General features: G+C 49.2%; 1 protein-coding gene across 3 annotated transcripts in view; it reads left to right on the top strand.

Annotated features, from left to right (window-relative positions):
* The window catches only part of grk3 (G protein-coupled receptor kinase 3), a 46,760-nt gene that overhangs the window by 15,134 nt on the left and 15,003 nt on the right, over positions 1 to 16,623 (top strand). For all 3 annotated transcript variants that reach the window (XR_015110357.1, XM_086187026.1, XM_086187028.1), the window contains exons 2-10: positions 326 to 402; positions 12,565 to 12,638; positions 12,795 to 12,896; positions 13,924 to 13,998; positions 14,645 to 14,706; positions 14,791 to 14,842; positions 15,378 to 15,469; positions 15,555 to 15,654; positions 16,107 to 16,185. Coding sequence is in view for 2 of the 3 variants with exons in the window: in XM_086187026.1 (XP_086043152.1) it covers positions 326 to 402; positions 12,565 to 12,638; positions 12,795 to 12,896; positions 13,924 to 13,998; positions 14,645 to 14,706; positions 14,791 to 14,842; positions 15,378 to 15,469; positions 15,555 to 15,654; positions 16,107 to 16,185 (713 nt within the window). In the remaining variant the exon portion in view is untranslated. The remainder of the gene's footprint in view (positions 1 to 325; positions 403 to 12,564; positions 12,639 to 12,794; positions 12,897 to 13,923; positions 13,999 to 14,644; positions 14,707 to 14,790; positions 14,843 to 15,377; positions 15,470 to 15,554; positions 15,655 to 16,106; positions 16,186 to 16,623) is intronic.

Below are 16,623 nucleotides of genomic sequence, written 5' to 3'. Positions count from 1 at the left end.
TCAGTGTGCCGGCAGAGGTGTGTTGTCGTGCTGCCCAGGCGCTTTGCTCTGTGGATGCAGTTCTGCTCGAGTGTTAATGAGCCTGTGGAGGGGTGCTAATTGATTCATTCTCCCCGCTCACCTTCTCATTAACACCCGCTCCCAGGCTAGTGTGTATCTCCCCAGGTTCCCCCAGGCCTCCCGTCTGTCCCCCTTCTCACAGGGCGGCTCAGTCAAGGGATAGGTGGCTGGGAGAGTCCCAAACCGAGGCAGGGATGGCAGGTGGAGAAGGACTGGCAACATCGGATGGTGGTTGTTCACTGACTTCTTCCTCTTGTCTTCACAGTATTCGCAGTGTGATGCAGAAGTACCTTGAGGAGAGGGATGAGCTGACATTTGACAAAATTTTCAACCAGAAGATCGGTAAGTTTCACCAGTTTTATCCTTGTTAACCAATTATCAGGAATCATGAGCTTTTCTCCAGCGGACGGTGCAGGCTGCTCGTCTGCCGACAGCAGCGCATAAACTAACTGCTTTATTTCAATGTACTCATATTCACACAACCACAGTACAAAAGGCATTACTGGTACCAAGATCTGGTGCACACCACATGATCATTGGGTAGCTTTTGGGTATGATTGGTCCACAATTCGGGGTTAAGTCTGGTCAGACCAGATTACTGGCCCAATGATCCTGCTGTGTGGAGGCTCCCTAATTTTGAATGGCTTACAGTTTAAATCTGACCGAACTCCTGACATGTGAGAGGAACTGTGATGGAATTTTGACAGCCAGTGAGAATAACCTGACAGGAAGCATCACCTATCAGTGGTCGGTTAGCTAGTAGCAGTGGTTAGCTCCTGAGAAAATAAAACTACATTTACTACCAGTTTATCCTCGCACTGCCAATCGTGGACGAAATGCTGAGTGTGTGGTTTTAGCCATAGTCCCACGTAGCCACACCTCCCTCCATGTCACTGTCAGCACAGGAGAGATGTCTGGATTGACCTGTCATCATTCTGTTGTCGTCAATCCACAACATAACTGCTCCGGCCTGTCCGGATTTCTGTAAGCCAATCCTCCTTAGGGGAGGTGCTCGTCCCTGACGGTGCTCTTGCTAAGTAACATTGGTGGTAAACGGTGTTCTACAACTCACCATTTTCAGTGTCTAGGATGCTATGAGCTCATTAGTGAACTTGGGGGTGGCGGCTGTTTAATGTAGAGATGCAGCAGCGTCCAAACAGTGGAAGGGGCGGAGGATGCTAACAGGAGTTATGGCCTGAGGACCAGGTTACCTGCATTGTTGTAGCTGTGAACCAGACTAACCCCGAGGAGCAACATTTGCTCAGAACCAAATCTACAGAGTGAAACGATGTTGGGCCGGACGCTTCAAGTCTTGAGCAGTAATTATGCCAAAGTCAAAGTTGTATTTCTGCCTTGTCAGGGACACAGATTTTGTGTTGTGATTGAAAACTGGATCCATTTTTATTGGAATTCTAAAGCGATTCAGAATGGATGAAATGCTCCGAACCCTGGTTGGTCCAGACCTCTGTTAGGGCACTTGATTCTGGTCCAAGGTGTTGACTGTCTTAATTGGCTTTGCTGGGATGTTCCTGTTCCTGATGCTGGTTCTGACACCCCCCACCCACAAAGCTGATGGGACAAAAGCTGCCACTCATCAAACAAGTCGTGTGTCAGTGAGCTGAATGTGCCAAACCAGATTTCCAGTGTCTCTCGAACAAAGGTTTGCTCTCAACACTTTTCTGTGCAGAGAAAAGATGGCAGGGTGGATTTGTTTGTTTGGTGTTAGCGTTTTTGATGTGCAGAGTCATGTTTCCTGCTTCCTGCTGCCCTCTTGTCAATCACAGCACCTCCCTGCTGGATCCTCAGGAGCATTCCCCTTGTGAGAAGAAAGGCGGCGTGCCGTCCGGGAGTTGTGGTGCACCGGGACACCACGGCTGCCCCGCAGGCTTCTGCTCGCTGTACTTACAGTTCTGGTCTGGGCTCCCTGTGGGACGAGGCCGCATTAATTCTCGCTGCCTCCGTCTCCTCTTCAGCTCTGCTTCTGTCTGACTGGTGGCTCTCTTTATTCCTCTCACGTTCAGTTTCATCACTCCATACTCGCTGTCTTCCTCGGTGTGTGTCAGGGTGCTGATCCAACACTCACCACACCGTCACTCTCGAGGAGATGTTAGAGCTCCTGAGCTGCTGTTCAAGTTCGTTCATCACCTTTCAGCAGCGTCCAGAACCAACCCTGAATGGCCCCAGCCAATGTTGGCTAGCTGAGGAATGTGACCCTCCAAATGTTACTTGTACCAGCCTGTTTTGTTATAGAATAATGAGCGTAGAACCGCTCACCTGCCTGCTAATAATGATTTGATTTAACTTACATTTTTCCAATTGGAATATGTGACTCTGTTCATGTCATGAAAGAAGAGAAAAGGAATAATTAAGGAATATTCATTTAAAAAAAACAACCTTTGAACTGAGCTTCCTATGTTTAGAATGCATTTCTGGGTTGTTCTGGTGCGATTGAACGCACTGACATCTCATGTGCTGCAAACATCTATTAATTGATTTCTCCTGAATTTCTCAGTTGGAGGAGATGAACTGGTGAATGCTTGACAGTCCAGAAATAACAAATCCATTCTGCTGTTGATTTACACACCAATCAATCAGCCATGAGCTTCCTCTTTAGGTCGCATCACTCTGTTTATCTGTTTCCCATCATCCTTTGAGGCGTCACCCGCCCCCTGTCTGCTGCAGGTCATTAATGCAGCTCTCGGGCCTCGTTAGCAAGTCCAGAAACACGCGTTAGCAGGTCAGTCGATATTCCTCAGAGGCGTCAGGCACTCGTCCCTGCTTTTAATTCCTTAGTTCACGTTTCCATTTGGCCCCTTCTGACCACCGTCCTGGCCAGGGACGGGAATGTTTACAATATCATTGATAGCCGTGTCGATATAGCTGATGCTCTCATTCTTCAGATTGTCTAACTGATTCTTGATCAGTTAGAGTGTAAGTGAGTTGGGCCACGCAGGTTTTCATCATCAACTCTACTGTTCATCTTTGAAGTCAGAGTAGATAAAAGCCTGTGTGTAACCGTGGCAACAGTCTGTCATCGCCTCTAATGGATGAAATGAGAGTATATTTGTTCAGCGTTTGTTTTTATCCAAGTTTTCTTTGTAAGAGCGAAGTCTTGCTTAGTCAACCTTGAGGCCTGGGTGGGTTCTACCGCCACAAGCTGTATGACAATATTTGTACTGTTGGCTGCGAGCGATGGAAGTCGTCGCAGCTTAGATGGCGTCCTGCCCAGCCAGCCTACATCAACACGTCGCTCTACCTTTAAATACTCCTGCACAGCTCCGGCAATACGTTTGCTGGGCAGTGCAACTGGCCTTTGCCCGCCTTTGGCAACCATCACGCAGGAACGCTGCTGGTCAGATGAGAAGCACCGGTCATATGTGTGTCTGACATGGGAAGCGCTGGGAGACTGATGCAACTATGACTGTCACCTGGGTTTTGTGTTTGATGGATACCTGTGGCCAGTGCTGGGTCATGTGACCCCGCAGTGCTGATTAAAGCTGTAGTGTGATTTTCTGGCCAGTGGGGAGACCTGACACAGATCCAAGCAGACGATGTTGCATCAGGTAGCTGAAGGAAGGAGCGGTGAGGTTGAGAGCTCGGAGGAGACACTGCTGAGGCCGTCTGTGTGGTCATACATGGACCGTGTGTTTCTGTAGCGAGACGAAGGCGGTGGACACATGAGGTCAGGTGATGGAGTAGCGATTTCATCAAGACAACAACCACAAACCTCCAAAGCTCCTGCCTGTTTTGGTCATGTTAAAGATCTTTTACTTAGAACGGAAAAAAAATGTCCTCTTGAATTTAAAACCAGTGTTTGCAGCATTTTGGAGTCGACTCTTTCAATTATCTTTATTTGCTCAACATTACCAAATGCAGACCTTTCCTCTCACAGGAGGACGCATTGAGACTCGCTGATGCTGAAATTATTTGCCGCCTCTATTATTGCTCTGCCCTTCATTTCGAGCGCTGCAGGCGTGGACAAAACTGAGAGACCACAACAAACCTTTCTTATCCGACTGATGCTGGCTGCCTTTGTCAGCTGGTATTTTTAAGGTTCTTTCAGGAGCGTTTGACACTCCAGCACTTACGTCCTCCCCACAGAGACGATGTCATGTACTACATTCTAAAGTTGGATGAAGGACTGCGGCACGTACAGCATCTTTGAGCCTGTGCCAATATGCATTTTTGCTTTCACCAATAAAGAATGGTTTGCTTTTGACTCAAGTACGCCCGCTGACCTCTGATGAGCTTCACTGCTGTCATGACGACCAAGGTCAAGAAGACGCTGCAGTGCTGTTGGAGATCTCTAGTCATGAGTAGAAACAGGTTAGAGCCTGCTGATTATGTTTGTAACAGCTACATGTTGTTTTGAAGCATTGATGTGGAAGTGTAGGTTTTTACATCAGCAAGTGTTTTGTTTTTCAAGCTAAGATGTCAAAGGGGGGTGCTGCTTTACCGCCTTTCAATCCAGGCTTTACACAGACCGCTGACTCCTCCCCCTCAGGCCTGTGAGGAGGATGGTGGTGAGGTGATCCACCTGTCCCCACATCAGCCTGCTGGGAGTAAGATCCTCCTGCTGGAGTGGATGGACAGACCACATCTGAGCCAGGCAGCCTGGCCATTACGTAACCCACATTCTGTACTTCTAAATATAGCTGGCATGCAGGCCACCATCTCACCTTGAATCATTTTGATATTGTTTGCTCTCATACAGCCCCAACTTGGTTTTCTCCTGCCTAGTTGGGCATTGGGTTAGAAATCTACTCACACAGAGTCCATTTTTTACCAATTGTTGCATTTTTTGTTCTCTTGTGGGTACTGAGGCCCAGGGCCTCTCAGCCTGGTGTGATGCGAGTCCACCCACAGATGTAATAATCCAGTGAAAGAGGAGTGCTACCGGCACTGTTTTCTTGCTTCGGGAACTTTTTCATTACTGGCCACTCCAGCACCCAACAGTAGTGGTTAGCTCACCAACGTGGTGTGTGTTTGGTAGTGTGTATGTATTGTGGAAGTGCACGCAGGCTTTTAATGTGATGTGCGATGAGGATTATCAAACTGGAGACGCAAGACACATTTCCATGTAAGCAGCGTTGCACTAAAAGTTATACTAGCTACTGCTATTAAAGCAGTAACGTCAACAGACTTGATCTTGAAAAATTGTCCCAAAATATGAATGTAAAGCACTGGCAGGAGCAGCTGGTCAATATGATGAGGTTAGCTTGTCCAGCTGAGGTGTGCGGGGGTTGAAGTTGTTGTTAAGCTACTGGCTAACAGTGCAGTAACTGTACTGTACTTCTACTACTACAAAATGTCAGTTAACTTCATACTTAAGCGCTCTCTCTCTCTGTCTCCCTCTCTCTCTCTCTCTGTCTCCCTCTCTCTCTCTCTTTGTCTCCCTCCTCTCTCTGTCTCCCTCTCTCTGTCTCCCTCCTCTCTCTGTCTCCCTCTCTCTCTCTCTGTCTCCCTCTCTCTCTCTCTCTGTCTCCCTCTCTCTCTCTCTCTCCCTCTCTCTCTCTCTTTGTCTCCCTCCTCTCTCTGTCTCCCTCTCTCTGTCTCCCTCTCTCTGTCTCCCTCTCTCTGTCTCCCTCCTCTCTCTGTCTCCCTCTCTCTCCCTCTCTCTCTCTCTCTCTCTCTCTCTCTCTCTCGCTAATTTTGGCACAAAACCTGTACACTGCCAGCTTCAGCCTTCTTTTTGTTTTGTTTTTCCAAATAATGTTGACAGTATTTTTTGAATACATTGTACATTGTTGTTATTAATTAACTTTGGCCAGCTTTGAATTCTTCAGCAGGGCGATGTGCATTCCTGTATTCTCACATTAGACTTCCAGGGAAGACATTCCTTGTATGGATGTGCTAGCAATTGTGTTGCTGGTAGCAGTGGTGTTTGCGCTGCTGTTGTGGTGCTGGTTGTGGTGCTGTTGCGGTGCTGGTTGAGGTGTTAGTTGCGGTGTTAGTTGCGGTGCTGGTTGTGGTGCTGGTTGTGGTGCTGTTGCGGTGCTGGTTGAGGTGTTAGTTGCGGTGCTGGTTGCGGTGTTCGTTGCGGTGCTGGTTGCGGTGTTCGTTGCGGTGCTGGTTGCGGTGTTCGTTGCGGTGCTGGTTGTGGTGTTCGTTGCGGTGCTGGTTGTGGTGTTCGTTGCGGTGCTGGTTGCGGTGTTAGTTGCGGTGCTGGTTGTGGTGTTAGTTGTGGTGCTTGTTGCGGTGCTGGTTGTGGTGCTGTTGCGGTGCTGGTTGAGGTGTTAGTTGTGGTGCTTGTTGCGGTGCTGGTTGTGGTGCTGTTGCGGTGCTGGTTGAGGTGTTAGTTGCGGTGCTGGTTGAGGTGTTAGTTGCGGTGCTGGTTGTGGTGTTAGTTGCGGTGTTTGTTGCGGTGCTGGTTGAGGTGTTAGTTGTGGTGCTTGTTGCGGTGCTGGTTGTGGTGCTGTTGCGGTGCTGGTTGAGGTGTTAGTTGCGGTGCTGGTTGCGGTGTTAGTTGCGGTGCTGGTTGTGGTGTTAGTTGCGGTGCTTGTTGCGGTGCTGGTTGTGGTGCTGTTGCGGTGCTGGTTGAGGTGTTAGTTGCGGTGCTGGTTGCGGTGTTCGTTGTGGTGCTGGTTGCGGTGCTGTTGCGGTGCTGGTTGTGGTGTTAGTTGCGGTGTTTGTTGCGGTGCTGGTTGTGGTGCTGTTGCGGTGCTGGTTGAGGTGTTAGTTGTGGTGCTTGTTGCGGTGCTGGTTGTGGTGCTGTTGCGGTGCTGGTTGAGGTGTTAGTTGCGGTGCTGGTTGAGGTGTTAGTTGCGGTGCTGGTTGCGGTGTTCGTTGCGGTGCTGGTTGAGGTGTTCGTTGCGGTGCTGGTTGCGGTGTTAGTTGCGGTGCTGGTTGTGGTGTTCGTTGCGGTGTTAGTTGCGGTGCTGTTTGCGGTGTTAGTTGTGGTGCTTGTTGTGGTGTTAGTTGCGGTGCTGGTTGCAGTGTTAGTTGCGGTGCTGGTTGCGGTGTTCATTGCGGTGCTGGTTGCAGTGTTAGTTGTGGTGCTGGTTGTGATGTTCGTTGCGGTGCTGTTGCAGTGCTGGTTGTTGTGTTACTGTAGTTGCATTGCTGGTTGCAGTGCTGTTGCGGTGCTGGTTGTGCCTGTAGTGAATCATCCTGCTGCCTGTGCTTGTAGAGCTGAGTGATGGCGTGTCTTCAGCGAGGGTTGAAACTGGTTGACTCATGTTAAGGTGTCACCTTTTATCTCTAAGCTGTATGGACGCGCGCACCTTTTCTGTGTATTTTGAAACATTTTTGGTTTTAAAAGTTAATAGAAAGGAAATCCCCTTCCGCTTGTGTTTGGTACAACAGCATCAAGCTAATCGATGGCGAGATGATGTGACACCAGCGTGAGTCATCGTGCCTTCATGAGGTCAAAGCATGGTAGCACGTCGTAGCGGCGACCCATCATTGTAGAACATATGGCCCACATGGCTGCCGTGAAACATGAAACTCTGCCCTAATGGAGGATAGGAGATGGAGAAATCCATATGAGGGGAGGATCGTTGACAGGATCTTGAGCGCCGCGGCGTTTTATTTGGATTGCATCATGGCCGGCTCCTCCTGCTCACTTTTTTGCTCGTTTCTCCATTATTTCCCCTCCTCATTCTCTCACTCTTGCCTTGGCTTTCTCCCTCTCCATCTGTCAGACTTCTGGAATGGATGATGGAGAGTTGTGTGTTGCCTAGCAACTGCGGTTGCTATGGGAACCTGGCCAGAACTGCTGCATTTGCTTGTCGAGGGGGAGAAATGAAATTGATTAAAGGAGGAATAAAATAGGTGGCGAGAAGGGGAGAGGGGGAGTGTAGAGGTTGGTGTTAAAGCAGAAAAATGCAGGGAAAGATTTATTTTTCCCAGGATGCAGTGTTTCTCCTAGAGGCCAGGATGTGTTCAACAGCAGACAGTCCACACCTCCCATCACGTACCGGACTTCCTCATCGCAGCACATGGCATCATAGAGATGGGAATCGTGGCAAAAACCAGAATCACAGCATGATTTAGTTTGTGGTTTATATTCATCACTGCGTGTGATTTGAGTCATGATCAGTTCATCCTGATCATGACCAGCCTGAACAACCCTGACTGTTCTGGAGTTAAACTTCAGAACATGAAATAAATGTAAGAACAATCAAGTGTGGGAGTGGCGGAGCAGGAAAGCTCCTCGCTGGAGTCCAGTGCTGGGATGAAGTTCCTGGATCAGCAGAACCTGCTGCGACCCTGTGGATCGATGTCCACACGGGACATTGGCCGCAAAAGATGCCACAGCTGATCGTGGTTTTTGTACAGTTCTGCCTACAGTGGAGGTGGGCGGAGTCTCAGTCAGACCAACGTCGGCTCATACTTAAAGATATTTGCACAAGGAATGAGCGTTGGGCTGCCGTGTCCGACTGCATGGCCATGGTGATCATGTCGCAGCAGGAAATGGGTCCATCGAAACAAGCAGCAGACTGACTGCCGTTTGTCTTCTTCATTGGGACGTTTCAGTGGCCGACCACTGATGTCCAGGATGTTGATTTCTGCCAGCAGAAACACCAAAAACATTTGGTGGTCAGAGGCATAAAACCAGCGTGCGCCGTTTGTAGTTTCAGATTCAGTGTTTTCCTGTGTTTATTCTTCTTACATTCTTAATGAGGTTTCACGTCTTGTCATCGTGTCAGATAACATGGCGGCCTGGTGACCAAGCGTTCAATGAGCTCGATGAAGCTCTGCCTGCAGACGGCCTCCATCTGCTCACATTCTTCATCCTTGTGTTCATGTCATCTGAACCCACATGCTGCTGGGTCTTGTGTGTCCGCACGCCTACCTCATCTGCTGCACTAACATCTCAGGCTGCTCATAATTTGGAGCAAATATGGCGTGTTGAAACGCTCGCTGCTGTCATTAAACACACTCACTCCAGCAGCCTTAGCAAACACTGTTGTTCTAGGATGAGACATCCGTTCTGTCATTTGTTTAAGTTTTGCAAACAGGACTGCAGCTGTGAAGCAAAAAGCACTGGGGAAGCTTCGTACCTGCCGAGGTAGAAGAGCGGCAGCTGAAGCTGCTGAGAGCCTGAAGTCGGCCTGAGAGGCTGTTCAGCCGCCATTTCACACTCCACACGTGTTTGTGAATCGTGTTTGCAAGTCTGCGTTTTATTAATGCAGCAGTTCACTGACTAACCTCGACTGGAAACCAACAACACAATGAAGATGTTGGAGAAAAGACTGAAGTCAAGGAACCCCACCACCTGCTGCCTTCAGGAGAGGCCTGTAAATACACCACTTGTGGACGGGACAGTGACCGCGCCTCCTCCTCAGTGTCCATTCAGTGTTTAAATTTCTGCAACTTCTGTAGCTTTGGCCTGTCAACACAACTCATTTTGTTGACGATAAATCCCAGAAAATCCCCCGATAATAGAATAGTTTAATAATGCAGATCCACAAAACCTGTTGTACGAGTCCAGAGTCATGAAAGAAGCTGCAACACATCCAGTTTTACAGGTGAAAAGATATAAAAACAAATCTGTCATGTCTCGGTTTACACAAAAACACCGCGCTATTCAGCCCATCATCGTCATCGTCACCAGGGAGGTTTCATTTAAACTGTTAGCTGGATTACACAACGACTTCCAGCCTGACCCACTATACTTGAGAGAGGGTGGAACCAAGATCGCTGAAGAACCCGTTCGTTTTGGCTCCGATCCCTTCAGCATAACAGAAGATTGCATAGTTTTGTTTCCATGGTAACTGCAGCTGGAGGCAGGATGTTTTCAGGGTGTCTGTCCGTCCGTCCGTCCCGCTCTCCCACTCTCATCAACAGAATATCAGTCTTATTCACTTGGACTCGTTGATGACTTGATTAGCTGTTAAAGGTCAAAGGTCAGTGTGATCTCACAAAACATGTTTGGATGTTTTGGGGCTTTAACTCAAGAATTCATACAGTGATGATGAAATTAACCTCAAATGTGTGATAAGTTGAACGATCGGATCCCAGAAGTCACTTTCCTGCTTTGACGGCCCTCAGAGGCGGTCTCATTAATGGCCTTGAGTTCATGTGGCGTGGAAGCTGGCTGGCAGGAGGAGGGCAAAGTAAGGTGCTTGTTTCGTATTTGGGGATTTGAACGGTTTGTTCTGGTGTGAAACACACTGAAGATGTGTCGGTCACGAAAACATCACGATCCTCTTGGTTCGTGTGGTCACCGGGCTGCCATGTGTCCACACTGAGCTGCTGCGCGGGTCAGTGATGGATGGACTGGATTTTGGAGCAGAGGCGTCTGGGGTCCAACTGTTGCTGCGTGTGTGTGGATGACGGCGCTCAGGGGCAGCTGTCAGAACGAGGCGGCTCAGTATTTATAGCGCGCTCAGGTGATCTGGCAAATGAGATGAAGCAGCCAGGTGTGTGTGCGCCGGCGTGCGAGCTGCTTCTCCTCACAAGAGACCATTTGATGAATTAGCTGGGCAGTGTTGAAGTGTTCAGTGATTAAGGTTAATCCTTGAGTCCTGCTGATGTAAGAACAGCCGTTTTCCCCTCCGCCGCTCCCTCTAATACCCCTCCCGCACGTTCAGTCCTTGCTGCTGTGCGTCGGGAGGTGGGTGGTTTGGCAGCAGCAGTGGCAGCGGCGTTCTTTACACAAGGATGCTGCCGCTCCCTGTGTACAGACACCATGTGTTGATGCGTGTGACCAGTTTGGTTGAGCCTTGGTGTCAGCGCCACAGCAGAGAGGAAGTGATGCGTCACGTCTGGAGCCTAGATAAAGCAGAGGGGAAGAAGTGAGCATGGCTGATAGGAGATGTGAGGGCTCAAAAACATGGTGTCTGCTCGCCGCCTGCCTCAAACTGAATCAGAGGCCACAGCAGAAGCGCTACAGTAGAAGCTGAGAAGCGTCTAAGGAAGTCTCGCAGTTGCAGAGGCCTTTTTATCTCAACCCGTCTGCCATTGTGACCCAGTTCACTCGCTGTGAAATTCACTCAACAGCTGCTCGTCCGCCAGCTCTTCTTCTTCTTCCTGCTGGAGCTCAACTCTGTAACCAGCGTGTGGATGCAGCAGACCAGAGTGTTGTGATCCCATCTCTGTTACATCAGAACTTTTTTTTTAGAACATTTCAAGACTTTATTTTGTGCGACGTAATGAGAACAAATACTGATGAAGTAAAGGATGGTTATTATAACTTTAAACAAACTTGCCTCCACAGTGGAACAAGCCACATTTCTAGAAGTGCCACAGATATGATGGTTGTTGTGGTGGTTACCAGGGCTTGGTTTCAGTAACCTCAGTCATGTGGAGGTGAGTGAGTGAGCAGGGTGTCTCTGCTGCCGTGGTCGTAGCAGCGGTGCTGATCTGCTGCTGCCTTGTTTCATGGTCCACATCCTGGGTCAGGACTTGCTCTTACTGAGAGCTCCTGTCCGCCTCCTGGTTTGCAGTTGTTTTTCACGTCACACCATCTTTCAGACTAAAGGGTTAACTGAGTGATCAGACTGTTGCTGCTGTCGCCGCCCAGTAGGGAAGGTCACAGGCGTAATCTTGGTCGATGACAAGATGTCGTTAGAGGACTATTTCCACTCAGACCCCAGGCTCATCAGGTGCGGTGACCAGCAACATGCTGCTGCTCCACCTGACGCCTCTGCCCGACTCCCTGATCTACGTCTGCTGTGACCACCATGAGCGCGACGAGTGACAGATGCCGTGTAGAAGCCACACGAGCTACTGTACATCTCACCTCTGTCTACACACAGACAGACATGCACACACACAGGAGTCACAGAGGCAATTACTATGGCAACAGCACCTCTCATCTCTGGTTTATGTCCCCCGCCCCTCCCTGACCTCCAATGATGTTCCATCACGGGTAGATTTGACTGCACGTCGTGAGATTTTCATCCATTGTTGGTCTGTGTGAGAGTGTGTCATTATTGGCGAGTAATGTCTGGCGCCATTTTCTAAAAGTGTGTGTGTGTGTGTCTGTGTCTGTGTCTGTGTCTGTGTGTGTGTGTCTGTGTCTGTGTCTGTGTGTGTGTGTGTCTGTGTCTGTGTCTGTGTCTGTGTGTGTGTGTCTGTGTCTGTGTGTGTGTGTGTGTGTGTGTCTGTGTCTGTGTGTGTGTCTGTGTCTGTGTCTGTGTGTGTCTGTGTGTGTGTCTCAAACATACGTACACTCAGGTTCAGCTCTTTTTTGGCCCAAACATGACAACAGCATCATTACAGCTAATGCAGTAAATGGTGCTGCCTTTGTTTGTTGTGACTTGTCTGTGTTTGTGGTGGGGGCTCTGATACTCTCAGTGTTCCCGCCGCTACACCTGTGCTGAGGTGAGGCCTCGTTTGGTCCGAGGTTGAACCTCTTCATCACTGAAGTACTGATGAAAACAAACAAAAATCCCCCAAGAGGCCACCAGAGAAACAGAATCATTCATGTTGTCAAAAACTGCTTTTCATTTTGAGCTTTGTTTTCTAGAATGTATCTAGAAAGTTTGGACTTGAAGAGGTGTGGGATCCTGTGTCTGTGGGAGACTCCATCTTGTGCTCTCTGTCGTCCTCCAGGCTTCCTGCTGTTCAAGGACTTCTGCATGAACGAGATCGACGAGGCCGTGCCACAGCTCAAGTTCTACGAAGAAGTAAGTGGAAAGCGTGCCGCGTGTGTATGGGATTAAGATGGCATCATGGGATGGGTGAGGGATTAGGCCTGTAATCCCGCTCCTTCACATTTAGCCTTCCCTGGAAGCGCTGTGTTTGTGTTGCGGCATTGAGATGACCTGCTGCGTCCGTTCCAGATCAAAGATTACGAGAAGCTGGACTCAGAGGAGGAGCGGTTGAGCCGCAGCCGGCAGATCTACGACGGCTACATCATGAAGGAGCTGCTCTCGTGCTCACATGTAAGGAAGCACGCCGTGGCACTAATGCAGTCAGGTCAGGTCATGAGGGGGCGCAGGTCAGCGCACACCTGTGAGATGAGACGGCTACTCCCCACTCAGAGACTGGAGACTCTATCAACACAGAGACGCCCACCACTCCTCATTCACAGCAGCTCTTGTTTCTACTGAAGAATAGAAACACACACACACACACACACACACTCAGGCCCAAAAACCCCTCCAACACCTGGAACAGGTATAATCAGCAGTCAGTCAGGGGTCACATGACGCTGCAGTATTAATCAGCTCCCATCAGCATTTGTGGGAACACAAACCTGAAAAGCAGAAGTGAGCTGAGCCCCCTGCTGCTCTCTCCTGCTCCAGCGTGACAGAGTGCTTTTTTAAGACGCTGTGCTCACGACCTCCACCGTGACGTAGCAGGGAGAGACAGAAGAGCCAAGTGGCCCTGACGCACCTCCTGACTGTTGGAATGAGTGATGTCGATTTGTCACATTGATCTTTCGTGATTCTGTTGGCTGAATGTTAGAAGTACCAGGTGACCAGTGACGTCTGAAAGAAGTGGACCGTGCCAGCGTGACATCACGCCCAAACGGATGAGGCTCACACAGATAAATGGGATTAGAAACATCATAACAGATGAATCAGCTGATATTCTGCATGCATGTAGCATGCATGTATTAAAACATACAACCAGATGGAGAAAAAAGATGCATCAACATTTTAAAAAAATTTTGTTCAGTACTGATCCAGGATCAGGTCTTAGATAGTTGACCGGACCTTTTGAGATATTAATCAGCTGATCTCCTGCGCTTGAACGAGTCCATCCAAGTGTAGCTTTTATTGTCCTGCAAGTCAACAGTTGGGGATGTAAAGCAAGCCTGTCTGAAGGGGGGATCTGCTAACACACACGCACACACGTGCTGCTCTGCCGCATAACGTCCTGGTCATGTGACGCATGGACAGACAAGTGTAGGTACCAACTACCTGCATGTTGCTCATGACGCCTCTGTTATTTCTGCTGTTTCAGCCGTTTTCCAAGAAGGCAGTGGACCACGTGCAGAGTCACCTGGCCAAGAAACAAGTCCCCCCGACTCTCTTCCAGGTGACCAACACTTGGTTTGCTTTTTGTTCTGAGTGTCTGATGAAATGCCAACAAACAGGAAGGAAGATTAAATCAGATTGCTGCTGATAATCTGATTGGATTATTGTCCCGGGATGAGTCTCTGATTCAGCTTTGCTGTGGGACATTTAGAGCTGAAGTAGAAAGTGACAACAGGTGCTTTGATGTCAACAAGGGAAATAGTAGAAAATACTTCAACTCTATAGTTTTTAACAACCTTCCTCACCATTTAAGAATAGACTTGAGTTTACCTGGTGCACCTGAATGCACCATGACCTGCATGTTGTACATGAACAACCTAGTTTTGAAATGGAAATGGAGCAACTGCCCTCTCAGGGGTGGAAGGTGTAGCCACAGGGTCACTGTCAGCTGAGCTCAGCCCACCTCCATCACGCCAGCTGCTCCTTCAGGTCTGATCATGACAGGGATTTTGTTGCATTGGTTCAAGCGTTGACCTGCACCCAGATTTACTGGCCAAACTGAGAATCTACCCTGCAGAAGGTCCTGCATGTGGGTTAGAACTGAAATGTGTCTAAAAAATACAGAAGTGGGAACTTGAGCAGTGATGAAATATCAGCAGACATGAGGGAAGACATGTAACCAGGCTGCTGTCCGCTTCTCCCTGCAGCCGTACATCGTGGAGATCTGTGACAGCTTGAGAGGGAAGATCTTCCAGAAGTTCATTGAGAGGTGAGAGGAGTGACGAGGAGGTGAACTGTTGCTGTGACCCACTCTGATTCTGATGAACTCACCCGTTCTGTTTTTGTTCCTCAGTGACAGATTTACTCGTTTTTGTCAGTGGAAGAACGTGGAACTCAACATTCATGTGAGTCACAGCTTTTTGATCCTTAACAAAGGGACATCTCCCTTTCTAAGTAAGAACATGTTCAGTGGGGGGGCAGGTTCTGAGGACAGACTCGGTCTTCATAAATCACAGTTCAACACAAAATGGCCTGAAAATGTTCCACCCAGAGCCCAGGTGGACGTTCGTGGTCTAAAGCAGTGACTGGGATTCGGTACAATGGATAGAGCGTTGATGCTGCTCACAAGTCAAAGAAGTAGACGTGTGTGTAGAACACACCACTCCATCTCCTGGTTCATACGTCTACCTCCGTACACGGTACGGTGCAGGAACATGTGACACGCCTGCCTGCCGTGCACTGCCTTGACAGCGTACCTGCACAACCATAACAGCTGTGACAAAAAACCCAATTCAGTGCCATGGCAGCCCTGCTGCTGCCATCTAGTGTTTAGGGGTGTGACTGCAGTGCCACAACAGTGCTGAATTATAATTTGTAGCTCGTGTGATCAGGCTCCGGTGTAACCAGCCCAGTAAGACACACCTCTGTTTTGTTCTCCAGCTCACCATGAATGATTTCAGCGTCCATCGGATCATCGGCAGAGGCGGTTTCGGTGAGGTATACGGCTGCAGGAAGGCTGACACGGGGAAGATGTAAGTACTGCCACTGGATCGAAGTCTTCAAAGAAGTTGATGGCTGCTGTTTTGTCAACTGCATGATGTGTTGTGTTCATGCCAGGTACGCCATGAAGTGTTTGGACAAGAAGAGGATCAAGATGAAGCAGGGCGAGACTCTGGCGCTCAACGAGAGGATCATGCTGTCGTTAGTCAGCACTGGCGTGAGTTACACCTGCCCCCGCCGCTGCGCCGGCGTTTCATGAGAAGTTACAGTGGATGTTTACTGAGTGGTGAATTACTAATTGAATAGCATCACACAAACTAGAAGGCATTCTGCTGAGATTAGCTGACAAGCCATGACACATGCTAACTGCTACTTTGAAACCAGGTCGCTGTGTCTCGAGAAAATGATGTCATACTTGTGCTCATCGGCCTGATCAATTAGATTCATCCTGCTGACCCTGGGGATTGACCCTGCAACCCCCCAGTCACTTCAGGCCACCACTGCTCATCTGTCCATCAGACATTGATGTACCTGTTGCCTAGCAACTCATTGACACGTGACAGAAGTGGCACTAGCAAAAACATCAGTGTGTAAACGCAGAGGAACACACTGAGGAATTTAGGGCCTTGATTCAGTGGCTTCAAGCTCTGTGTGTGTGCCTCCCTGCAGGACTGCCCGTTCATCGTGTGCATGACGTACGCCTTCCACACCCCCGACAAGCTGTGCTTCATCCTGGACTTGATGAACGGTAAGATTACCCCCCACCCCCACCCCCAGCCTCAGATTAAAGCTTCAGTCAGTATATCCTGAGATGGGAAGATTGGATTACTCAGCCGTCTCTGACGCGCCAGGTCATTCCTCCTGCACAGATCCGTGAGTTGATGACCTCACCGATCAGGGCGGCCTGCCGGCATTTGTCTTCATGTATGGCACCTCGCTGTTGTCATTGGAGCAAAACGCCACTCTGTTTCTTGTCAGTTGGTTTTCTAAAGTCATCATCATCATCATCCAGGGTCCCGTACGCGGCGGCGCTGGGTTGCTATAAATGGTCTCATCAATAATATAAGAGACAGTTGGGAGGAATCATAAAGAGCCTCTCGTCATTTTCTCCCCTGAGAAGATTACCACAACACATCCACAGGTATTGATCCAGGCTCCAGGTGTGGTCGTGATGACTCACTCCGTG

Source organism: Aulostomus chinensis, chromosome 19, assembly GCF_037954235.1.
Source record: "Aulostomus chinensis isolate RoL2024-O1b breed Wild chromosome 19, RoL_Achi_v1.0, whole genome shotgun sequence".
Lineage (NCBI taxonomy): Eukaryota > Metazoa > Chordata > Actinopteri > Syngnathiformes > Aulostomidae > Aulostomus > Aulostomus chinensis.
Note: the sequence above shows the minus strand (reverse complement) of the source record. Positions and strands in the feature narration are given on the sequence as shown.